A 25,235-nucleotide genomic window follows, 5' to 3' on the forward strand; every position below is an offset into this window, starting at 1 on the left:
GATTTGCTACAGTGAAATCGAGGTTGACAAACTCGAATTGTTAAATACCTAAATAGTTTAGAAACGTTGCTAACTAATGAAATAGTTTAAATTTTATAGTTATTTTTTTTAAAAAAAATCCTCATACAAGCATATGGAATCTAGAGCATTGAAGCAAGGTAGATTCTTGAAGCCAACCCAAAAAAAAAAAAAATGTTTGACTAGCAGGTACGTACACCACAGCCAAACTTGACAACTCAACTCCGTCTTCCTTGTCATTCTCAAAAAAAAAACTCTGTCTTCCTCGTCTCTCTCTCTTTCAGTCCCCCTTTTTTCTTTTTCTTTTTTCATTCTCGTTTTTATTTTTATTCTATATAGTATAATTCTTTTGTCTTTGAGCTTTAAGTTAACTTTCCCAATTCAGCACCACCTCCAAAACCTCAGTTTGTTATTAACTTCCAGTCTTCTTTAATCAAAATATGATTTTTTAATTGTTTTTATAATAATTTGTAAGGGGTCCAAGGAATTATTTTATTATGCCTGTGTCTGTGTACAGCTGCTGATATTTGTTGCTTTTGTTCCCAAAAACCCTATGCCCACAAACCTAATAAGTCTTTGTTTTAAAGTTCTAAAACCTGGGTCTCTTTCAATTTGAGTTTTCCACAACTGGGGTTGATCCATATTGGTTGAAAGTTGTATTCTTTAGCTAAAACTCGATTCTGTGCACAATTCATATTCCCACAAATGGGTCTTCTTTGAAATTCAGAATTGCTGTTTTGTGTGAAGTAGTACATGCACCTTGAGCTTTGTAAGTTTGTATATCTTTTTCTTTGATTACTCCTTAAAACCCTCCATGAAGTGCTCAGTTTCTTGTTGTTTGACTCAGTTAGCTCAGTCTTCATATTTACTGCTATTGGAGTATTTGTTCCAATAACTTTCATCTGCTGCAAGGTCATGTTTGTTACTGAGTTGCCGATTTAAGGTTTTTAAACTATAGATTCCACATATTGATTTCCATATTATTTAATATTTTCTATTTGTATCAGTATAACTAATATCAAAATCTATTTTTATTAATTTTTAGCTGGAAACTTCTTTAGGATTCAAAATATTTGTTAAACTCAGTTGAATTTTAAGTCAATTTTCAAATAAATGAGAACACATTATTTTTCCATTTCTAGGAAAATTTCAATTATGATTTATACTTGTATATTTTTTCATTGTCGAATTCACAGACTCATATTCCTTGGTATCTGTTAACATGCTTGATTTATAGGCATCTATGTCAATCGTCTGTGGACTTCCCATCCTTGAATGTGTGTACTGTTTGGCCTGTGCTCGTTGGGTGTGGCAGAAATGCCTTTATACTGCAGGCCATGAAAGTGAAAACTGGGGCCTAGCCACTGCTGAAGAATTTGAGAATGTGCCTCGCCTTTGTCGCCTAATCTTATTTGGCTATGAAGAAGATATTTGTAACCCACTTTGGGCTCCCCCTGGAGGCTATGGAATTAATCCCGATTGGGTATTCTTGCGTAAAGATTATGAAGATACTTTAGGCCGTGTTACTCCTTATATGATTTACCTTGACCATGATAATGCTGATATAATCCTGGCAGTTAGGGGACTAAATTTAGCCAAGGAAAGTGATTATGCAGTTTTGCTAGATAACAAACTGGGGCAGACAAAATTTGGTGGTGGGTATGTCCACAATGGCTTATTAAAGGCAGCAGAGTGGGTTTTTGATGCAGAGTGTGAGGTTTTGAGAGAATTGGTTGAAAAGAATCCAAATTATAGCCTGACATTTACTGGTCATTCCCTAGGAGCAGGGGTGGTAGCATTGCTGACATTGGTGGTAGTTCAGAATCTGGGTAAATTGGGAAACATTGAGAGAAAGAGGATCAGATGCTATGCTGTAGCTCCTGCTCGGTGTATGTCACTAAATTTGGCTGTCAGATATGCAGATATTATCAGTTCTGTTGTACTCCAGGTACGATCATCAGATTCCACTGTAGATTTGGGTGCCTTACCATCAGTAATTTGGTTAATATTGACTTATATTGGAATAGAAGTGTGACATTTTCAGTGGACCAGGTTTAGTTGTGCATATTGTCTTCATCATGACATAGTCAAAAACTCAAAGTGATATATGGTAATATTTTTCATATTTTTCATCATCTAATAATTTTGGTAAATGTATTGTCACACTTTGAAATGGTAAAAGACTATTACTTGTATTAATCTTCTGTCAACACAAATATCTTACCACCAAAGCATTTACTGAATCATTGATTCATTACTCCTTAGAATTATATAACTAATTTGCCAGAGATGAATGTGTTAAGGGATGTACTATTAGACGAGCAGCAAATCTTCTTACAAAGCACATGTCATAAATTTGATGATCAAGTTAGCTACCATAAGCAGGATGGGTTTGCAAACATAATATGGGTGCATTAGTTAAGGGTTTAAATGTCAAAAAAAGTTAGTTTCTTTCCCAGTATTACATTACAATTTATATTGATGACCTTTTTGCATATGGACGATTGTATGTTCTATTGTTTTTAATAAGAGTTGTTTTAATGAACCAGGATGATTTCTTACCTCGGACAACCACTGCCCTGGAAGATGTATTCAAATCACTTATCTGGTAAAAAATAGTATGTCATAGTCACCATTCTTTCATTTGGTAGTTCCTAGCATGCATGATTCTTTTTTTTTTAGAGTTTCAACTTATGGCGTTTGCTCCTGATGATAGCTCTTTATCATCAAACCAAGACACCGACATTGTGGGAGGAACTTAAGGAAAAGATGACTTCTATTAGTCTTGGAATGTATTGATTGTAGCATATACACAGATTTTCATGACTTCTATCAGTCTTGGAATGTATTGATTATAGCATATATAAAGATTTACCCTCTTTTTTTTTTTTTTTCCTTTTTGGGGTGGGGGGGAGGGGGGAATGGAATTTAAAGACTTGAACTCCTGATTTCTTGTACATCTGAGGACAGATGGTGAAAGCACACTGCTTGCACTGTAAAACAGAATAAATTTCTTTCAACTTTTAATGATAATCATTGTTTTCTTTCTTCCCCCCTCTTTTTTTTTTGGGTTGGGGGGAGGGGGGAGACAGAGAGAGTCATAAATAATTCTTTCAAAGTTTGTATTTCATCTGCTTGTGAAATTGGAAGCATTCTTTTTTATGGTCTGGTCCCAAGACTCCCAACCACACCAAAGATGTATCCCTCTTTATTTTCTCTGAACGAAGTGAGGCTCCAGTATTTATTGGGAGCTCCTTGAGGAAACCATGAATAATTGTTGCACAAAATAAATTCTTTCATACACATGTATTTTTAGTCTGTTACTCATTTATTTTCTGATACTATTCAGAGTGCACCATCCAGGTGAGATTCTAAGTTTGGTTTCCTTCATTTGGACAGTTTGCCATGTTTATTGTGCCTAATGTGCTTGAAGGATACATGTACCCTGGAGGAGAAGCTGCTTAAAGATCCAAGGCGGCTCTATGCACCTGGTCGCCTCTATCACATTGTCGAGCGGAAACCCTTAAGGTATAATAAGGTTCATATTGAGCATGATGATCCCAAACATTAGGTCAATTAGGAAGATGCACTATCTTGATGATTACTGTCACAGAGCAACTTGAGCAAGTGAGAGGAAGATAACTTTTTTTTTTTGGGGGTGGGATATAGAAGTGAGTTTGATGAGATTAGTGATTGTTTCTGAGTAGGTATCTAGCTGCTATGTTTGTATAAAAATTTTATGCGAGGGGCTAGCTCCTGGGAGATTGATGTCGCTTGCTGGTGCTCTTCGGGGCACATTGTATGGGCACCATCTTTTGGGAGATTGATGTCGCTTGCTGGTGCTCTTCGGGGCACATTGTATGGGCACCATCTTTTGGAACGACAAAATATTTTCTTCCCTGATTCTTTTGGGGTGGGTGGGGTAACATGATATGCTGGAGTCTGGATTTGGCTTCACCAAAGTTGATCTGTGCCACCTGACATCACCTCATGAAGAACCTATGAACCCATCCCAAGCACGATGTTGTGGATTCACAGCTATCAAGCACTGAGCTCAAATAGAGCCAGAGGACCAACTTTGATACTAGCCAGTAGCCATGATGCAAAGTTATGGGGTGCTTCAATTCAACTGTCTTAAACTTGTTTAGGGCATTTATGAAACAATTTCATATAAATATCTATGAATTTTAGATAAATAAATTTTGTTATTGAATGATATATACATCATATCCACCCTTTGGGCTGGGATTATTTTAAATTATGGCACCAGTTTGGTGCTTCATGTGCAATTTCTTTCCATGTTGCAGGTTAGGAAGATTTCCACCAGTTGTGAGGACGGCGGTACCTGTCGATGGGAGGTTTGATCACGTGGTTCTCTCTTGCAATGCAACTTCTGACCATGCTCTCATTTGGGTTGAGAGAGAATCACAAAGGGCTCTTGATGTAAGTTATCATCAATAGAATTTGGTAAATAGAAACAAGTCTATCTCCCCAATATTGTTCCCGTTTGAAGTTAGGATGCAAATACCATTTTATTTGGCCGTTGTGAAAGAGAAGACATTTATTATCACAAAGCATTGTGGAAATTACATAATCATATCGGTTCCATGTTTATTCAGCTGCATTTATTAAAATCATATGAGAATTGTTCAATACATAGAACTTACACATACACAGTTGAGCTAGTTTCTTACAAGCGCCCAAGTATCCATGGGATTATCTTACAAGCCTTTCCCTTTCCCTGCCTGGGTTTTGATGGTACTGTGCCTAAATTCTTAGCTCCTACATCCAAGCTTTAAATATGAAGGATTGGAGGCACTTGAAAACTGCTCTTGCAAACCATTTATTTGATTATTTTTTCTATAGATGCCCTTTTTTATCGTTTATCATTTGATAAATCTATTTGGCTTTTACAAGCTTATATTTGTTTATCAAATGGCTTTCACAAGCTTAAGTAGAACACTATCCTGTTCCAATTTTCATGCCATATGGGTTCTGCTACTGCTGCAATGTTCATATGAATCTCTATGTTATGGCTAGTTTTTTTTTGATAAATTATGTTATGGCTAGTTTAAATCAATTAAATTCTTTTTCAGTATTCCAAGAATTCTCCATGTTATCAATTCTTAACTGACTCTCTTATAAACACTAATCCAATGTCTTTATAGTGAATTTAAAGTAGACATGTATATCTAAGTACCGCTTTTTGTTTAAGTGGTTGAGATCAAGAGCTTATTTTGTTTCTTTGCAGTGGTTTAAAAATGTTATTTCTCTTGACTTCAGTTAATGCGGGAGAAAGATAAAATTATGGCAATCCCAACAAAGCAGAGGATGAAACGTCAGGAGTCTCTTGCCCGAGAACACAGCCAGGAATACAAGGCAGCACTTCAGAGAGCCATTGCTTTGGATATCCCTCAAGCATTCTCACCTCATACATATGGAACATTTCATGAAACGGAAGGAGGTGAGAATTCTGCCAAGTCAAGAGAGGAAATCTTATCCTTCAATAGAAGAAGGGAAAGTTGGGATGGATTTGTGGAGCGTCTATTTGACGAGGATGATTCTGGTCACATGGTGTTCAAGAAGTCATAAAATGTTCTGAAAAATTTTCATACTGTAACTTAGCTTTACAAAAATCATTCTTTCATTCATATCAACAAACCCTTTTGTAAGGGGTTCATGAGTTATGTTGGGTTACAATCCATATGGGGATATCTGATAATAGACCTGAAGGCTGTACATGTTCGTCTCACTTTGATCAAATGTAAAAAGATTTTTTATTTTTAATGAAAATGTGATTCTGTCATTGCACTCTTTATCCTTTCTGATAACGAAATTAAAGTATTGAGGTTCAGCAAGCATTCAGCTGGTGAATGCTGGTCGAGAGCACATGCTATCTTTTTTTTTTTGGATGGTATATGCTAGCATTTGATGAAGTGTATGAAGGTAATAAAAACCTTAGCTTTAAAATTTTTTAAAAAGTTGCTACACCGAATTATAGTCTTGGACCTAAGTCTTAACTTTAGCTTAAGCCGTTGCAGATCATTTAATAAGATAGTAATAAAAACATAGGGATTCAAGACATTTGGTTTTTGTGAGGTAGATTTTCTGTCACCAGAAATGATATTTCCACGCCAAAATTAATATCTTTTTTAAATAAAAAGAAAATGAAAAAGGAATCATAGTGGAATCTATGGCAAAATATTGTGAGAGATATTTGTTGAGTTAAAATAGATTGATCTCGGTTAATTAATTTAATTACTCAATTTAATTAATTAGGTCAAATTATATGCAAATCATAGAGACACCAAACAAATCACCAAATAAACTAATTGCAGTAGAAATTAAATTAACACGGTGATTTGTTGACAGATGAGGAAAACCTTTCGCAAGGCAAAAACTCCCACCAAGTGAATTTAAGATCACCACTCTCAAGAATTCACTAATCAATAATCAAGTAGTTACAAGTATAAGGAATCTTATCACTACCTAGGACTATCCTAAAATACCAACCTACAATTGAACTTTTGCTCCAATACTCAATTGGACTTGATCTTCTAGCATACTTTTTCCCTTTGTTACATATATCTCCAATCTGTGATTAACTCCTTAGCACAGATCCCAGTACGTGACTAATTCCAGCAACTTGATCGATTGTTGTTGGCTGCAAAGTTTTTCGCTTCATGAATAATGAAGATCAGAAAGCACTTGATTACAAAACCCTAAGGTGCACAAACATTGTAGCTTCACACAAAGAATATGAGTTCTTGGTCTTTGTTTTCGTTAGTGATGACTTTTAAAATAAGCATTATATATGACTAGGGTTGTAGAGAGAGAAACCCTAATCATTCAAGTCATTATGGGTCAAATTTCAGATCTGAGAAATCTGAAATCGTAATTCTCGATAGATCGAGTTTGTGTCGAGATTATGTTGAGCTTCCTCATTAATCCTCGATAGCAGCTTGTATCGAACTTGTGTTGAGCTTTAATGAAACAACTTTTCTTCGTTTGTTTATTGGATCAGTCTTTATGTCTTTAATGATACTACTTGATATGTTTAAACAACATAATACTTGATATGTAGGAACATGGGATCGGTGACCACAATCGGGCCCATTGTTGTTAGGATGGGCCTAGCCCAGTAGCAATAGTACAAAGACATAAGATCGGTGCTCAAAAATGGCCTACTGTTATTGGACTAAGCTCGGCCCAGTATCAATGAATGGGTTAGGGATGATCGAAGGGGTAACAGCCAATACTCGGATTGGTCTTCAAACGCTGGTAATGCTTCGGGGGAATCTGTTGCTGAGCACTATTCGGCGTCAAGTGTAAGTTTCAAGAGAATCCTCATAATGGACCAATTTACTAAGGATTATAAGCAGAAGTGGGAGCCACGTGAGAAAAGATGGAAAGGTAATCATCTAGGTCCCTACTAAGGGGAGACCACAAAATGGGAGGTAGGATGGATGAGAGAGGGTTGGTTGGCAGAAACTGGGGTGTGAGAAACAAGAGAGATGTTGAGAGGAAAAATACTAGGGAAGAGAGGGAATTAAGCACGAGAGGTACAAAGGTTATACAGTTAGGCTATCAAGGCAACATTTGAAACTTACCCTAGTAAGAGTTCAGGAATACCCACTAACAAATAGATTGGGAGCCCAATCCCTGCACAGGAAGTACCATTGGGCTTAGGTACTACATTATACATTAAACTCAACTTAGATCTACCAATTACAAGTAAAGTGTGTTTTGTCAAAGGATTAACCAATTACATAGAAAATATGACCCTAACAATATTGATAAGAAATAACCATTTAGGGATAATAGGATCATGTCTACTATTATAAGTAAGTTTGTCACATGCATTATAGTAGGTAATAATATTTTACTGGGTGAGATTTCCCATCAGTGTATAGAAGCACCAGATAGAACACATGGCTAACACGTGATCATTTTAGAACAAATGTCGTACCCATATCATCTTTTGTGCATAAAAGGGAAGCCAAACCCAAAACTACCACCTTGTTTTAGAAGTTGGCCTTTTAACTCCAACCATTTAGAGGATGAAAATTTAGAATGGAGGATCATTATCATTTCCTATATCCTAATCACAAACGTATGTCACGTTTCTTAAGCTTACCTTGGAAAGGTCAATCAGCATTATTCTCATCTTAAAAACTTCAAATGAAAACAATTCTGCTAAGAGGGCCTGAGATTCACAAAGCACGAAGTGTATTTGCAAATAAAGTGACTATATGAAGACTAGTTAAGAAATATTATTTTATAAGAGCAAAATTTAGATCCAGTATCTTAAGTATCTTAGGTGCAGTACATTAGTTTTTCTAATTAAATGCATACACATGCCTGTACTAAATTTAATGTCATTCAAAATAATGACATTGTTTGTGTTTTATTAATCAATACAACCAATTGTTTGAATTTAATTGAGAAATCTAATGTATTGCACCTAAGTTTTGCCCTATTAAAACACAACATAACCGCAAACAAAATATTTCCACCAAACTACTAACATGTTAGGTAAAGTGTTCATGGGGTGCAACAATAATCTAATTCACTGATGAAGATTCTACTTGATTCATTCAAGAGGATGACGTTAAAAAATGATTACATTAAATCTATCTATTAATTACTTGTACATCTTGTTTGGGCTTTGTATTTGATAAAAAAATGGCCCAATCTAGCAGTCAATTACCTAGTATAGATAATAGCAAAAATACTATTCCCGTAATCTGCAACACAGTAACCCCAATATTTTTGTGGGGAAGAGATAAATAATACATATTTTGGAGAGACTTTATCCCACTATACCTGGAGATCAAGAACTTCTTCCCCTGCAGTGAAAACGAGACATTAAGTTAAAATTCCCACAAATGACCACATTCAGAATGGTAACAATTAAATTATGTGAAGCAATTCTAATTCATAAATTTAATCAATGCCAACACTGGAATTCAATACCCTAAAAAATAACCTATACTGCTCTTATGTATGGTCTAATAAATATTACATTTTTCTTTAGATCACATAAAAGTTTTAAGCAATTCAAAAACCAGTCATTTGTCCATTTAGTTTGGAATCCATTGAATGGATGTAGTAAGAAGTTCAGTGCTTGGTATCCAATCAAATGAAATCATTTCATAGTTTTTGAAGAAATTGAGAGACCTATAGATCTCTTAAGGTCTATGCTAGCTGGGACTTTGTTTGAATGGTCTCGTATTTGGGAGTTCACACAGTGTTCCATTTCTGATTTTCTTATGTTTGTTAGTTCTTCTCTTTGATTTGTTTGTATTTGTTACAAGTGCAGTGGGTTCACCATCATGAATACATTGTTTCTTTTCTTTTCATTAATAAACTTCAATTATCTATCAAAAAAAAAAAAAAATTAGTGTCTAAGGAAGCCAGTTATGCAAGTCCAGGATTTTGACCTATTCTTTACACCTTTTCAAATGATCTCAAGAATATGCAGATTGGTTCAGTAAAATCCATGCTGAAGGAAATCTGTTTCCAAGGCAAACAGGGAGGTTGATTCTGTCCCTACCAAATGGGTGCTTAATCGAGAAAGATATCAAGTAAAATAAAATAAAATAAAATCTGAATACTTGTATTGGACAATATTTAAAAGATTTGAGTGTCTACAGTGCTTTACCGTGCATTTTCTTGACAAACCGTTCAAATTCCATGAAATTGTGTCTTTCCATAAGAAGTGGACTAAGCCTAAGGTAGGTAAAAGACGAAAAATGCCTCCCATCTGGATCATTCATGGGCTTGGCAGTATCTAATATTTTGTTATAGCCTATTCTGTCGTGACAAGAAAGTGTATTCTCACTAGTAACTGGTATGCAAGCATCCCATGCAGCATTCAGCACCTGAAATAGACAATTAGGATTGTCATTGCTAAAAGCTTCCAACTACAGATCTGTACAGTTGAGTTCAAGCGATCATTTGCAAAATTATTATTAAATTTGCTAGAATTGATAGACACACAGGGTTTCTTATTATATTCTGGCTTTACACAATTTAATTGCAAACTAAATTTAAGGAAATAGCAAAGTTCATCAAGAGGTTTCAAATACTTGGTGCTTACTTGCCATACTAACCCCTCAGTATCTACCAATGCCTCCACGAAGTCCTCATGCTGGCCTAACATTTGTATCTCAGCACATGTGAAGTTTAATGCAGCTCCATGCTTCTTTAGCATTGCTGCAATTGCAGCATAACCATCACGATTGCAAGAGTTATAGAACCCAGCAGTTAATTCAGCAGCATGACTGGCTGTCTTGTACCACCAGTAAATACCTGGTAGCTGCTCAGCAATTAAAATACGGCAAACAGACTGAATTAAGCCATAACTAACAAAACAACATTCAAGATTCAAAAATTCCTCATCCAAACACAGGATTACTGAATTAAGCCATAACTAATAAAGCAACTTCTAAAAAAACTCAATAAATATAGTGAAGATGAAGGTGCTTAGCCTTGAAAGCAGCTTGAAAATAGTAATAAAAAAAAAGAAAAAAAAGAAAAGAATGAAGTTGAAAGAAATCTTCAAATTTAAATACCCAAAAAAAAAATAGCATCTCTCATATAACACACCTTTGCAGCAATGCGGGTCCCATCAAAAGTTAACTTTGCTAGAGAAAGTACACGATCACCATGATCAACTACAATTTGAGAATACCAATTCAGGAAGAACCTTCCATAGTAGCCATCATAATCACCTCCATCACAAAAAAATCCCGTTTCAAGAGGCCGGGAATTATAGGAACCTGCATTATCTGGTCCTCTTGCCCAAGACGAGTGTCCCCTGTGTTCTGCTGCCTTCCTTAGACTTCTCAACAAATATTGATCATAACACTGGAAAATAAAGGGAGATGTTATAAAAGTACTCTTTCAGGATTAAAAAGCATGATTGGTGTAAAGAGACAATGGCAACTATGGGTTGAGATGATCAGCAATCTGTGTATAATACTGTTATCATACTCAAAATGAAAATTTTCTTATTCTCCTATGTCAAGATTTCAGAAATAAGCTGATTTCCTCAAGTAAAAGGGCAGCCCTTTAAAACAAACATTGCTTACATAGTTACATGTTTTGACAAAACTTCCTATCCAGAACTTCAGTTCTCTATAGAGCAGCTTAAATAAAAGTAAGTTATGTGATTTTTTCTCTTTTCCTGAGAAGATATCTTGTTTTTTGTTAAGTAGTCAAAGAAAATAAGTTATTTTCTCTGAAACTGAAAGCGGTGCCTGTAACATTTGCTTCAAGGAAATGGAAGTAACCTGAAGAAGATTATTTTAAAGTATGATATTTTACATTAGGCTCCAGAACTGCAAGTCATCATTTCTGTAAGTCATGATTTATTACTTACTATTACTATTACAATTACTATAAAAATATTAACAATATGAAAGATAAATACCATACAAGGCACAGAAAATCTCAAATTTTAATTACTTGTATGCCATCTAGCCAGGAAAAGGGGGAAAAATTATGCTAAAAGATTAAAGAGAGCAACTTGTGGAGATTTTCCAGCTAATTCTGCAAAAATGGTAGACATCTATTAATTATAAACATGCTTATTCAAGTAGTACCTGGAATTCACCAATGCCAGGATATCTCCAACCATGCTTTACCGGAAAAGATGGGTAACGGAGCTCCCCACATGGTCCTAGTCCAACTTCAATCATGGAAATGATGCCATTCTCAAAGAACTCATCAAATTCTGTCCGGAAGCTTCTCATGTAGTCAAAGTAAACCTACACCATTTACCAAAGAAGAAACCAATAATAATTCCATGCTAAAGATTACTGCTCACATGGCTTCAAGAGGAAAAATAAGGGTCACCCATCTAGCAAGAAGAACTATGTTGTTTGAATTTCCTTTAAGAAAAAACACCCAGATTGTAGCAGAGCAAATCTTAGTTTGTAGAAGAATTTAAAGAGAACTCAGCAGCATCTTTGGCTTCAATGAGCCTGACACGAGGACTTATTCTATCTTGTGTAGCTTTGGTTTTGTAGCTTTTTTAGTTCATTTTGTTGGCAAAAAGCTGGTTATGGGTGCTGACGTCCTGTGTTTTATTTTGCTGTGCTTTGTATATGCTAAGGTCCTTTGCCTTTGTACAGTTTTCTTTACAACACTTTCTTACTTTCCAAAACAAAAAAAGGACCATTTAACAGTAAAAAAATTTGCCTTTAAATAATGTCAATTAGGATTTAATGTTGAAAGTCATTGGCTGAGGTTTATGGTAACCATTCATTAGAACACAACTCAAGTAACGCTTGACAGTAATACAGAAAAAAATAATACCTCAACAGCAGTCCGGCCCCTTAAAACCCGATCCTTGTCTATTCCCCATGAGAGACATTCAGGATTGCGCCTTCCCTCTTTATCAGTGAAAAAAATGTCAGGATTGCTTCGACCAATTTCTGCCACCCAATGGGGCAGTGGAATACAAACATCATCACCAACATTGCCCCCACATTCATGAAATGACAACACAACCTGAACCAATGTCAAACAGAAATTTGAGATTTAGATGCGGAATGAATCTTCAGAATAATTAATTAAAGCAACCATGTACAGTGACCAATCATAACTGCATGTCAGGCATTAATTTTTAACTGTTTTGCCTGGGCCGGCCAGATACACTTTGAAACCTGAGGCGACAATTTTAAGTAAAAGTTTTTTCTTATACTTAAATATCAATTAAATAATATTTATTTAACTTTCTAGTTATATATAAATTTCAAAAATCTTATACTTAAATATCAATTAAATATTATTTATTTAACTTTCTAGTTATATATAAATTTTTAAATTTAAAATCTGTTCTTCTCTCACTTCTTGTGCCATAGTCGATCTTTAGTAGGATTTTATCAATTTTAATCTGGAAAAACTTCTTACTGCAGAAGCAGCAGTCAATAGTAGTATTTTCTTCTCCATGTAAAAAATTTAGTTCTAAAAATAAATCCAAACTATCGATTTCAAAATATATATCATGTTTGAGAAAACATTCATGGCTATATTTTTTGCAAACTATCATTGACTAGTAAGAACCGATAGGACCAAATTATGGGGTCTTCTTATACTTGGGGACCTTAAGCAATCACCTAAGTGGACAAATGGAAGAGCCGGCCTTGTGTTTTCCATAACAATGATAAGAAAACGTTAAAACCTTACTCCAGTCAACTTAAGAACCCAAGCCCTTTTAACCAAAACAAAAAAAAGAATACCAGCCCAGATTTTGGCTGGATATTAACATTTTGTCATTCATGGCTATCTGACTTTGGTTGTAAATCATCATCATTATCTAATGCTGTCTCACAATTTATAAACCATAAACATATTCACAGCAACATCTGCACCCAATTAATCCAAACCCAAACCTTTCCTCCATTAATAGAGTGAGCACTACCATGCCACTTTGCATTGATGACAGCTAAGAGCAGTGATAATGAGTGTATGCCAAATCATTATATAAAACTCACCTGTAACTTGAGCTTAAGCTCACGAACCATCTGAAAGAGCTTCTTGTAACCACTCCAGTTATACTCCTGAGGAGCATGTGCCTCTACTATGCCCCACCAGCAATCAACCATAACACCATCAATATTTACTGATTTCAACACCCTTAGCTGCTTTAGTAGGCCATCTGGATCGACCATCTCACACTTCATATTAATGACACCCAACTGCCATCAACAACATGAGACACAATAGCATGACTTACATAAGCACTAAGAGATATGCATTAGCAGTTAAGGTTTTTTTTTTTGATATGTAATAAAATTGTATAAATCATAAAAAACGAGTCACCCAAGTATACAGGAAATATACTAGGGTAAACAATCAGTTACAAAAGTTACATAGATCTAGTAAATCAACAATAGAAAATAAAGAAAGGTTCCTCAGGGCTGACAACCAATCCAATAACATTCTAACAAAGAATAACATGAGATCAGGCATAGAATTCTCGGTGTCTTCAAAACTCCTGATATTCCGTAGCCTCAATAACATATATGTGTGCGTGTGTGTGCGCGCGCGTGTAACACGATAGAAATGTGAGGTTTTGAAGAACAGATAAACAAACATCCAATCTACAGTAATAGAGTAGGAGTAAAAATAAACAACTTACAGGTAGCATCACATAAACAGGAACATAAGAGGTTCCAGAAAAATCACGTTCAGGTAACTTTCGCGCTAGGTCAACAATCTACGAAAAGAACAGAAGAATGTTAAAAAACTTGAGCCCAAAAAAAAAAAAACCCCAACGAAGCCATCATATCTAAAAGAAATATGTATGTTACAGATTGAATAAATTATTAAGAGAATGAATCCAAATCACCTGAGATATAATTAAGAGCATGAACATTGTTACAGAATAATATAATTGACATCAAATAAACATGAAAATAAAAGCTGCAATTATAAAAAATATTGCAGGGTCATGATGAATGAAAATACATGAGAGCAGGTGCTATACATATGGTGCTAGGTGCACGATCTTGCTATGAAAGAGTTACCTGATTGTAACGCTTGACATTTGGACACTATGCAAATAGAATGAATAATACAAAATGATCAAATTATTAGTAATATTGCAGCATCATGCTGGATGCAAAAAATTTTGTATTGGTTATGGATGAGCTCACCAGATAGATTCAATGCAAAGTCCTTGGTGCATGCTTATAGTTATAGTCGATGAAACTAGATGTGGAGACTGTTAGTGTCAAGTTAGAAATTTGGAAAGATGCTTTAGAATCTAACGATTTTCGGCTAAGTAGGACTAAAATAGAGTACATGGAATGTCAGTTTAGTAAAAGTAACAACAAAGATGAAAGGTTTATAAGACTTGATGGTCGAGATATCAAAGAGTGAGAGGTTTGATATCTTTGATCAATAATTCATAAGAATGGAGATATTGAAGACAATGTGAATCAAAGGATATGAGGAGGGTTGATAAGCGAAGAAGCACATCGGTATATTGTGCGATCATAACTTATTAAGTTATAGGGAAAAAATTTATAAGACGGCTGTAAAAAAAAAAAAAAACATGTTTTATGGTATTAAGAAACAACATGTTCATAATATGAGTGTCATTGAAATGAGAATTTTTAGATAGATAAACGGAAATACAATTTAAGATATGATTCGAAATGAATAAATTCACTTAAAGATAGGGGTGATTCCTATTGATGAAAATATGAGGGATAGACATGTAAGATGGTTTGGTCATGTGTATAGGAGAGTGATTAAAGCATTTGTGAGAAAGTGTGAGTTGATTCAAGTTAAGGGTAATAAAAAATATTACTTATAAAAAAAAAAAGGGTAATAAAAAATATTGAGGAAGACCTAAAATAACATTAGAGAAGTGGTAAAGGACATATCGATTAAGGAGATGACATAGAGTTTGATTTAGGATATTGATAGAATGGCAAAGAAAAAAAATAAAGAGAAGAAAAGTGGTCAACCCTGATTGGTTTGTTGAGGGTCTATAGTTGACCCAAAGTTTTGGATTAAGGTTTGGCTTTTGTTGTATAAATTAGGTTCAAGTTTTGAGACAACCTTTTTATTTATTTATTTATTACTTCTTTTTTTTTGGCATTGCTAAAAAATGGCATACCAAGAGATTGATATTTTCAAACCATACCATCCAAGAAACTTAGACCTAGTACCTGCTTGTCATCAACTGTATTCATGGAGCCACCAATAAGAGGATGACTCTCGATTTGTTCTCCACCATCACCCACCATGGGTGGAGTTTGAGATCGAGTACTGGAAGATAGATCATAAGGTGATGAATTGGGCATATACACGCCTTTCATACTACTTGCATTGTACTCCCCTGAGCTCTGGTAGCCAGAGGTTACTCCTCTAAGGGAAGCAGCTGGAGTCTGTTGGGACACCATATGGGAAGATGATGGAGTCACCACAGCAGAAGCGCCACCCATAGGCCTTGGGCCCTGTCAAATAGAAGAGAAAACATTCACATTTTTTGGGCATTTCTGGAATTCATTAGAAGTGAGAATGTGGGAAAAAGGACTTTAATCAGACATGTGAGATACATATTAGATGATTCACACCAGCTACAATATGGAGGCAAATTGTTCACAAAGAATCTAAGATCAACAAATAAATAAACCAAAAAAAGCACCTTTTAAAATAGTCAAATGTAACAGAATATATTTGATAAGTGTCAAATGTAACAGAATATATTTGATAAGTGTCAAATGTAACAGAATCTTGTAATTAAAGATCAAGTAATATAGAAGAACCTTATTTCCTGTATACTTGGGTGACCTTTTTTATGATTTATACAATTTTATTGCTTATCCAAAAATACAGAAGAACCTTATTATTAAAATATGGTAAAATACTATTAAAATATGACAAAATACTTCAACTCCCTTGGACTTTATCAAAAAATACACAGACCCTCCTCGTTTTTCAAAAGTTACTTAGACCTCCCATATATGTACACTTTGCGTCCAATGTTTCATTGATATGTATAGAAATTGTTGATTGCATTCCCTATGATTCTAATGTAAAATGCCTAAAATTACCCTTCATTTTGTTATTGTAAAAATCCTATACCATCTACCACATGCTCATGATTTGTTTTCTATTCTTCCTTTCAAAATGAATCATTGGTGCAGACACCAAATTGGACCTAGACTGATTTGATCATAACTAATGCTGATGGATATGGAGATTTTTTAGGATTTAATTCTATTTTGTTTTTGCATTTAATGGAATTGATTACAAGTTAGTTCCTTTCCTTCTTAGGTTAGAAATTTATCATCTTTCTTTCAATGATGTAATTTGGCAGTCCTATTTGAAGGACCCAATATGAAGTATTGTAAGCTTATGAAATTTGGGGTGGGAGTTTTCTTCCATTGCTTGGTGCTGATTCCAAGTAAGCCCAAGTGTTTTTTCCTGGGTTTCTATCATGCTTAGTACTGATTCCAAGCAGCCCTAGGTGCTGATGCCTAGTTTCTATCTATTTTTTGCTTTTATTGCTTGATGCTGATTTCCAGAAAACCCTAGTTGCCAATTCCTAAGTCCTATCTATTTGTTTTATTCTTCTTGTTTCCCACATAACTCCCTTTCTTAGAGTTTATTATCCCGCATCAATCATAACCCTGATTTTTTTAGACAAAGATGATAAGGGGAAGATTACTGATTTACATTTTTTATTGACAGAATAATCTAACATATTTCAAGATGGATCATAAACCTCATTTTTTGTCAAAAATGAGAAGGGAAACATTACCAATTTACACTTTTCATTGACAGAATCCTCTTAACATATGCTATGGTGAAATTTTGAAAAAACAAGGTAGGTCTGTGTGATTTTCCTAAGTCCTGGGAAGATTGGACTATTTTACCCAAATATCTAATACTAAAAATCACTTGTAAGTCTCTCATTAAAAGTATTAACTACTCAATTAAAAAGAAAGCTTTTAAAAACCACATGCATAAGCTAATAGGAAAATAAGATAACAAATGAGCATGAATACAGTGCATTTGCCAAGTAGAAATAAAAAGAAAAAGTACACATGAGGCACTGTCTGTCTCATTTACAGAAAAGTTTGTACGATCTTTGAAGCCAAAAAGAGAATTTTTCTCTAGACACAAGTACCTGAGATCTTGAAGGAAAGGTGGTTCCATCTGGAAGAACAACCCAGCCCGCTTCCCTTGCCAGAGCCGCAATTACATCATTGATATCAGCCCTAACTCTAAGATTATAGTTACCATGCCTCCGAAGCCCAGCCAAGATCCTTGCAGTAATCGCCCTTCTGTGCCGCTCTCTTAGCTTTGTTCTTTCTTTCTCTTCCAGTGGTCTACACCTCCGAGAGGCTTGCTGGTCATGGTATTGAAACTGGTTATTACTGCCACTGGTTGCCATCCCTCCAACTTCTACCATCACTGGTGTGGCAACATGCTTCTCTCCATTTTCTTCACCATCACCATCATCCTCTTCTTTCACATCCATGTCCATGTCTTCCTCTTCATCTTCTTCACTCGTTCCAATCAATTTCTGCATATCAGTTGCCATAATCCCCTCTCCCTAATCCTCAACCCGTCACCTAGAAAATATATCTATATTTCTACTGCAAAACCTCCATTGCTGCTCAACTTTTCTCATTATTAATGAATGACTGACATTGTTCACAGTGCAGCAACATCTGGACTTCCTTGTTCCTGGTGGATTCTTCAGATTAATAATAACTTATGCTACAAAAGAAAAAAAGAAAGAAAAAGGAAAGTCTCTCAGTTTCATTGAAAAGTTGTTCCAAAAAATCTTTTACACAAAAGCTTTGTAGTTCTTATCACAGATTCAAATTTCGATTATTTATTTACTGATAGGTTTACACACTCACCTAGTGATTTTTAAACCTGTGACCTTACCCTCCGTCTCTTATATGAGGGAGCGGTTTCAGGCTTTCAGCTAGAGCTCTTTGGCAATCATATAATCAAATTTCATACCATTACATAATTAAGGAATCAAGAAAAGAAAGAATTTCACTCATATAGAGTGACACTTCAAACAGTTGAGGTTTTTCGTTTTCTATTTCACAACAACATTAACAATAAATAATAAATATGACACAAAGGTGTGTTGCATTCTTTTCCTTTCCCACCGGTTTTAAACAAACTATGTGAAGGGTATAACCCAGTTTTTGAAGACATAGAATACCCACCAAGCTTTCAAAAACCCAAAAAAAAAAAAAAAAAAACCGTCACAAATCTTTAGCTTGGTACCCAAAAAACCCATCTTCATTTTACATTTAAATTAACCATATTTTTGCAGAAAAATATTTTCCCACAAAAAATTTGGGCGGTTATTTCCTCCTGAAGTTCAGGCCCTGGACAAAACAGAACCGAGCAAAAACCTCCAAAACCTATTTTCCAACGTAATAATTACGCCAAATGCCACTTTACACTTCAAAAAAAAAAGCCCCTATCTATCAATTCAAATCTCTGGCTACCATTTTAAACTTCAAATTAACTAAAACCAAAAATATCTATCTCACATTAACCAAAAACAAAAATACCAACAAACAAAATGGTCTGTCTCCATATAAAATTTTCCCTGAAAAATCGAACCTTTAAATAATTCTAACCAAAAAATCAAATACTTGAGTAAAAAATAGGAAAAAAGAAAATGAAAAATGAAAACCCCAACTGGAATTGACTGAACATCGACAAACTATCGCCAAAAGTTTGAGTTTTTCCTCTAAATTTCTTCAAAATGTTAGCAGAAAAAGACAAACAACACTCCAAGGCATAGTTTTGTTGACTAATCCAACCAATTTCTCAGCAAAAGAACAGGGCTTAAGCTTTAATCCCTAAAAAAAGCCCAAAATTTTGAAAAAAAGGAGAGAACTTTTTTGTCTACCAAAAAAAAAAAAAACAAAATCTTTTTACACTTAAAAAAGTTAACTTTCGCAGGAGAGAATTTTCCAGGGGAAAAATTTACCGACGAAACAAACACGTTAATCGAAAGTTCCAAAGGTACTCAATTTACCTTCTAATTCTGCGAGCTCGAGCACGGAGATTCAAATTCCAGCCTGAATTTTCACTCGGAAACCTTTATTTGACGGAAAACTATGCTTCAAGAACAACAAAAGCTTCTAAATCTCCATTTCATCCACGAATTCCATCAATCAGAGCTCAAACGAAGAAAATTATACCAGATCCGCGTTCTCCCCTCCAAAAAATTAAACTTTACAGCGAATTCCAAGCCGATTAGGTCAGACTTTCCGGCCACCGGCGAACGGCGGAGATTAACGGCGAGCGGTCGGAGCTCCGGGAAGAGTGGAAGCGAAGGAGAGCGCGAGAGATGCTCCGTGTTCTCCGGCGAGCACAGTGCTAGAAGTCCGGCCGGCGAGAGAGTGTGAGAGAGAGAGAGCGAGCGTGCGAGCATGCGAGGCCTAGGGCTTCGCGCGTGTGTGTTTGCGAGTGTGTGAGGATTAGGCTTGGCACGAACGAGGCGTGTGTGTATGTGTGTGTATATGCGAGGGAAAGTGTACGGAAGTGTGAGCGGCACGTGTGTTTTACACGTGCCGAGGTGGACGAGAATTGCGTGTCTTAAAAAGAGGTGAATGGGCGGGGTCACGTGAATGACTCTTGTCTATTGGCTCATTGGCTGTCAAAATAATTAAATATGCATTATTAGATTTACTATTTATGTGATTCTTAAAAAAAATATAAAAAATTTACTATTTATGTGAAAGGAAATAACAAATAACATTGGATCGGTAGAATATTTAATAATTTCTTATTTACATGAACAATATTATTTACTTTCTCCATTTTTAAATAATATTGTTTACTAACAATAACATATACACTATTCTTATGTTTGATGGAGAGAGAGCTAGGTAAAGAGGAGATGAAAGAAAAAGTGGCAATCGAAATATACTTAAATTTTAGTATATTTATAGCACCTTTCCAACTTTTCATCTCTTGGTTATCCAATTTTCTCCATTCCCAACAAGACACTTGAAAAAAATAAAATAAAAGAATTATCTTCTTCAATATTTTATTTTTCAATTTTATCATTTACTTTTATTTTGAAAATTACCACACACACACACACACAAAAAAAACACATCTTTTGTAGTACATATAATTGACAAGAATTATTATGTAGTGATATTTTTTAACATTTTTTATCATAGATTAATATTTTTGTGGGAGAAAATAATAGACTATTTCATAGGCTTTAATTCTTGCACAAGATATTGGACTGTCTTCCTTATTTTGGAGAGAGATTCAGAGATAGTCGTCAATGCTTTGAAGAGTGAACCTATCTTTTTTGCATCTTGATTATCAAAAAAAAAAAATGTTTTGCATCTTATGGTCATTTGATTGAGGAAGCTAAAGGCTTAGCCGAGAATTTTTCTACATTTCAATTTTTTCATGTTAGGTGGTAGGATAATTCATCTATTCATATCCTTGGTAGACATGTTAACGGGTTTTTGATGTGGATGAAAGATGTTTTCCTACATCATAATACTACAATCATAGTCGATATGAGTAGTTCTCCTTAATAAAATTACAGTCTTTTTCTAAATAAAAAAAATAGCCCAAAAGGTATATTAGCCTATTGGTACAAGTATAAAAAAATAAAAAATAAACTTTTTTTTTGTTAAAATTACATTGTATTCTGTTTTACTTTGAATTAATCCTTAGCTTCCTTTTAAATTGAAAAGTTCCATACAGTCAACTTTTATTGTTTTTAGGTATAAGACCATTTATAAAAAAAAATTTAGTAAAATGTGTGGAATACTTTTTTTCTTGTAAAACCACAAAATTTATGCCGGGTTCATTATAGAAACAGCACCTTGTTTTTGGTGAAATTTTTTGAAAAAGTCTTAAAATTTTTAAAACGGTGGAATTTAAATGCATCGGAATTTCTATATCAGTTTTAATTTTCATGATTTGGGAAGTTTTTTCTTTTTTTAGAAATTATATTAATTTAACAGACATTTAATGATGGTAATGATGGTGAAAGTTATTATATATATCACGCTGATAGGAAGAGCAATAATAATAGACACCAAATTTTTTGTCTCTTTCTTTTTACTCCACTCTTTGCTTCACAAAAAAAAAATTGTCAAATATCCATCTATTTAATTAAATTCTAAATTTATACATTTTATTATTTTAATTACCTAAATTAAATAAAGAGTTAAAAAACTCATAATGTTTTCACTCCACGCCACCACAATCTTCACGGGGGGTCACCATCACAATAGGATGGTATGATATTATTATTATTATTATTATTATTATTATTATAAAAGTAAGAAACCATTATATATTTTAGAAATGTATGGTGAAGGGGATAAAAATAGGAGACGGATATTCCCATAGAACTTGAAGGGACAGAGAGTGTGAAGACGGATCGACACCGTAGGTAACGCGACTATGACGGTTCAATTTCGCTGAGTATCCGTCATATATGAATTAATTATGAATTCCAGGTTGCATGTCATTTGATATGTCTTAAATCAACTTTTGCTTTATCCCCACGCAAGCGTGCACACTTGGACTTCTTGCGACACACGTTTGAGAAGACTCCTATATGGAAAGGAACTTGAGGGGGAAGTTGTATCCTAAAAGAAAGGCAATTCTACCCAATATAAATATCCCAGAAACCCTAGATATCAAGGTACACACAATATTCTTAACTCTGGCATTCTAGGGTTGAAGAAACAAGATTCTAACTTGACCTTCGGAGGGTTTTTGGCTGGCACCACACCGGTGCTCTCTTTTAGGTTCTCTATTTTCTTTTCGCAGGTATTGCTTTGATTTGAGGAGTGCTTGCAACTCACTGGTGATTTTTTCGGCATCATCATATGGTTTAAAAAAAAAAAAACTAATATCATGCATAATTTGAACCGTATAATTGTGATTATTTTTAATTATACTCATGCATATGCACAATGCTACACACTAATTTTTATAATGATAAGACAATAGTAATTGGAGGGGATGTCTCCACCAAATGGCTCATGGGCCCACAAGGGCCTATTGGAGCAACAACTTATAAGGGCTAGACTTGGCCCAAGCCTTAACATTATATATATATATATATATAAATATATATAAATATATATATATATATATATATATATATTTATATGATAGGCCAAGAATGTATTGATTCCTTTGATAAATTAAATCAATTAACTAGCCAAGTGAATTAATTAGATTCAATTACATGCAACATGCATGGTAGCATAAACAAATCACCACATAACTAAGCGGGAATTAAATTTGATACGAGAAATTTATTTACAAATGGAGAAAACCACCTAGGCAAAACTTCACCGGGTGAATTTAAGGTCACCACTCACAAGAATCCACTATTATCAAAACAAGCGGTTACAAGTAAAGGAATTTCAGTACCTTATACTAACCTACAATTGAACCCTTACCCTAATACACAATTAGACTTGTAATGTAGTGACAATCTCTCCTTTCAATGCACAGCTCATAGTATGTGACTAACCAATCGATGCGCAGATCCTAGTACGCGGTTTACTCACCAACTTGAAAAGATGTTGACTGCAAAGTTCTTTAGTTCATTCACACGATGAAGATCAAGAAGCTAATTGGTTATAAAACCCTACGGCGTACAATCGTAATAGCTTCTTCAAGAGAAAGATGAACTAGGACAAATTGTCCCCAGTTACAATTTGAGTGAATAATCACTCTACATCAAGTTGCGTCACCTTAGACGGCCCTTAAAATAATCCTTATAAATATCTAGGGTTGTGAGAAAAGAAACCCTATACAAATAGCTTGGATATGCATGAAAAACAGACTTGGAAATATGATTTTCGTAAACCTCAATAGATAAGCTATCTGTCGAGCTTTAGGGAAAAAGCTTCTTTTAAACCTCAATAGATTCAATCTGTTGAGATATCTGTCGATTTCAAAATACAGCAATTCTTCACTTATTTCTTAAACAGATTTGCATGGCTTTAACTCTTAACTTGAACACAAAATTGCTTGAAGATTTAAACCATATTAGATCTATCCAATTACAAATAAAGTGTGTTTTGTCAAAGGATTAGCCAATTCTAAATAACATATGTACATAACAATTTCTACATATGTCCTAACAATATATATATAAAGAAACCATTACATATTTGAGAAATGTATGGTTTAAAAAAAAATTAAACTAATACCATGTATAATTTGAATCGTATAATTGTGATTGTTTTTAATTATACCCGTGGATATACACAAGACTATACACTAGTTTTTATAATGATAAGACAATAGTAATTGTAGAGGGATGTCTCCACCAAATGGGTCATGGGCCGAGGAGGCCCTATTGGAGCAACGACATAAAAGGGCTGGACTTGGCCCAAGTCTTAACATTTTAAGCTCAAGGATCGAGGAGGGTTGTAGAATGACTCAAGTTTCCCCTTGAGATAAGCTAAGATTCCATAAACCAAGAAAAATGTCAACAATATAGTTGAGGATAGGAGCTCGGCCTAGATTTCTCACCAACGACACGAAGAAAATGACACAGAGCCTAAAACAATAGTCATCTCTACATTAATTAGATGTTCATACCTAATGCCAGCCACATTGAATAACGAATAACTACCTAGAAAGTAAGAACACCCATAAGAGTCTTCCTTCATGATCACAAAGTAAGGAAGGAAGTGTTTGATGGAACTAGTCCCCTCTGGCATCCAAAAGATAATGAACAACTGAAAAGGGAGGAGCCGAGAGGATAAAAGGAGGACTTGACCTTAAACAAAGGGAGTTCTGGTTTTTGAGAGAGAGAGAGAGAGAGAGAGAGAGAGAGAGAACCTTGTAATAGTCTAAGCAGTTGCTGTACATCTCGGCTAAAGCCATTTTTAGTGAAATACAGTCAATTAGTTTATCTTGATCTTCAATCTGTCTATTCAATCCTCCCATTGTGGATTACCTTCTCATTTCTTACAAATTAGTTGTGTTGATTAGATTTATTGGGTTTGTTCCTCAATCTTGGTGTTGTTGACCCCCACAGTAATTTTAGTCAAATTTGTAAGTTGCAAATAAGATATGGATGCTTCAAAATCTTAAAAAGTACGAGGAAATTTTTAATTACATATTTTATTAATTCAAACAAAATAACGAGAAGTTATACATTTCAAATTACAATTATGAATAAATTTTCTTTCAAAATTCCTCATATAAACAAAGCTTTCCAAAGAAATCATACTATTCTTATAGTCCTTTATGAAGAAATTATATTATTCTCGTGGTCCTTTCTGAAGAAATTATACTGTTCTCATGGTGGATCACGTAATTTGTTTAATATTCCACTAACTTAGTTCCTTATAAATCTACCGTTCGTTGAATTTTGAAAACTTTTTTTTTTCCGCATAATTTTCAAAGCACATTACTTTGTGCAAGTTAGAACAATTTTTTTTTTGTTGAGATCACTAACTTGAAAACCTAAGGGTAACGAGCCTTGTAGGCTTGTAGCTCAATAACATAGTCTACTATCTTTTATTAGGAGAAACAATGTTCAAATCCCCTTTCGGAATATTAGTCATGTCAATGATGCCATCCAACCGAAGATGGAATAATGATATCAACACTTTTTGCATCGTGTTTCAAGACATCTCTTATAAAGAATGGTTCGAGATTTGTTCCTACTTGACATCCATTAAAAT

The 25,235-nt window shown here is 34.5% G+C and overlaps 2 protein-coding genes across 5 annotated transcripts; one reads left to right on the plus strand and one right to left on the minus strand.

Annotated features, from left to right (window-relative positions):
* Positions 1 to 255: 255 nt before the first annotated feature.
* LOC142641094 (uncharacterized) lies at positions 256 to 5,824 on the plus strand. 3 transcript variants are annotated; one of them, XM_075815478.1, is made up of 7 exons: positions 256 to 787; positions 866 to 961; positions 1,256 to 1,966; positions 2,568 to 2,626; positions 3,418 to 3,546; positions 4,326 to 4,461; positions 5,302 to 5,824. In XM_075815478.1, exons 3-7 carry the CDS (start codon positions 1,262 to 1,264, stop codon positions 5,608 to 5,610), a joined length of 1,338 nt encoding a protein of 445 aa, XP_075671593.1. In that variant the 5' UTR covers positions 256 to 787; positions 866 to 961; positions 1,256 to 1,261; the 3' UTR covers positions 5,611 to 5,824. The 3 variants fall into 3 exon arrangements, with proteins under 3 accessions (XP_075671593.1, XP_075671591.1, XP_075671592.1); XM_075815476.1 differs by lacking the exon at positions 866 to 961; XM_075815477.1 differs by lacking the exons at positions 256 to 787; positions 866 to 961 and having other exon boundaries at positions 971 to 1,966.
* A 2,762-nt stretch (positions 5,825 to 8,586) lies between these two features.
* On the minus strand, positions 8,587 to 20,017 carry LOC142641353 (beta-amylase 7). Of its 2 annotated transcripts, none has more exons than XR_012845388.1 (11): positions 19,568 to 20,017; positions 17,678 to 18,273; positions 15,711 to 15,998; positions 14,171 to 14,248; positions 13,524 to 13,727; positions 12,343 to 12,537; positions 11,628 to 11,792; positions 10,630 to 10,890; positions 10,134 to 10,339; positions 9,683 to 9,902; positions 8,587 to 8,867 (listed from the first exon to the last, which is right to left on the minus strand). XR_012845388.1 is itself a non-coding variant. In XM_075815768.1 (11 exons), exons 2-11 carry the CDS (start codon positions 18,092 to 18,094, stop codon positions 8,839 to 8,841), a joined length of 2,076 nt encoding a protein of 691 aa, XP_075671883.1. In that variant the 5' UTR covers positions 18,095 to 18,273; positions 19,568 to 20,017; the 3' UTR covers positions 8,587 to 8,838. The 2 variants fall into 2 exon arrangements, 1 of the variants encoding a protein (XP_075671883.1); XM_075815768.1 differs by having other exon boundaries at positions 10,121 to 10,339.
* Positions 20,018 to 25,235: the final 5,218 nt, after the last annotated feature.

Source organism: Castanea sativa, chromosome 6 (genome assembly GCF_040712315.1).
Source record: "Castanea sativa cultivar Marrone di Chiusa Pesio chromosome 6, ASM4071231v1".
Taxonomy (NCBI): Eukaryota; Viridiplantae; Streptophyta; class Magnoliopsida; order Fagales; family Fagaceae; genus Castanea; species Castanea sativa.

What these genes read in the sequence shown, in the direction of transcription:
- LOC142641094 (XM_075815478.1), top strand. Translation starts at nt 1,262, where the DNA reads ATGTCAATCGTCTGTGGACTTCCCATCCTTGAATGTGTGTACTGTTTG. An exon ending in GTATTCAAATCACTTATCTG is followed by an intron (nt 2,627 to 3,417) that starts GTAAAAAATAGT and finishes TCATTTGGACAG; the next exon opens with TTTGCCATGTTTATTGTGCC. An exon ending in AATCACAAAGGGCTCTTGAT is followed by an intron (nt 4,462 to 5,301) that starts GTAAGTTATCAT and finishes TCTTGACTTCAG; the next exon opens with TTAATGCGGGAGAAAGATAA.
- LOC142641353 (XM_075815768.1), bottom strand. Translation starts at nt 18,094, where the DNA reads ATGGCAACTGATATGCAGAAATTGATTGGAACGAGTGAAGAAGATGAA. An exon ending in CCTTTCCTTCAAGATCTCAG is followed by an intron (nt 15,999 to 17,677) that starts GTACTTGTGTCT and finishes TCTATTTGACAG; the next exon opens with GGCCCAAGGCCTATGGGTGG. An exon ending in CTGGCATTGGTGAATTCCAG is followed by an intron (nt 10,891 to 11,627) that starts GTACTACTTGAA and finishes TTTATTTTCCAG; the next exon opens with TGTTATGATCAATATTTGTT.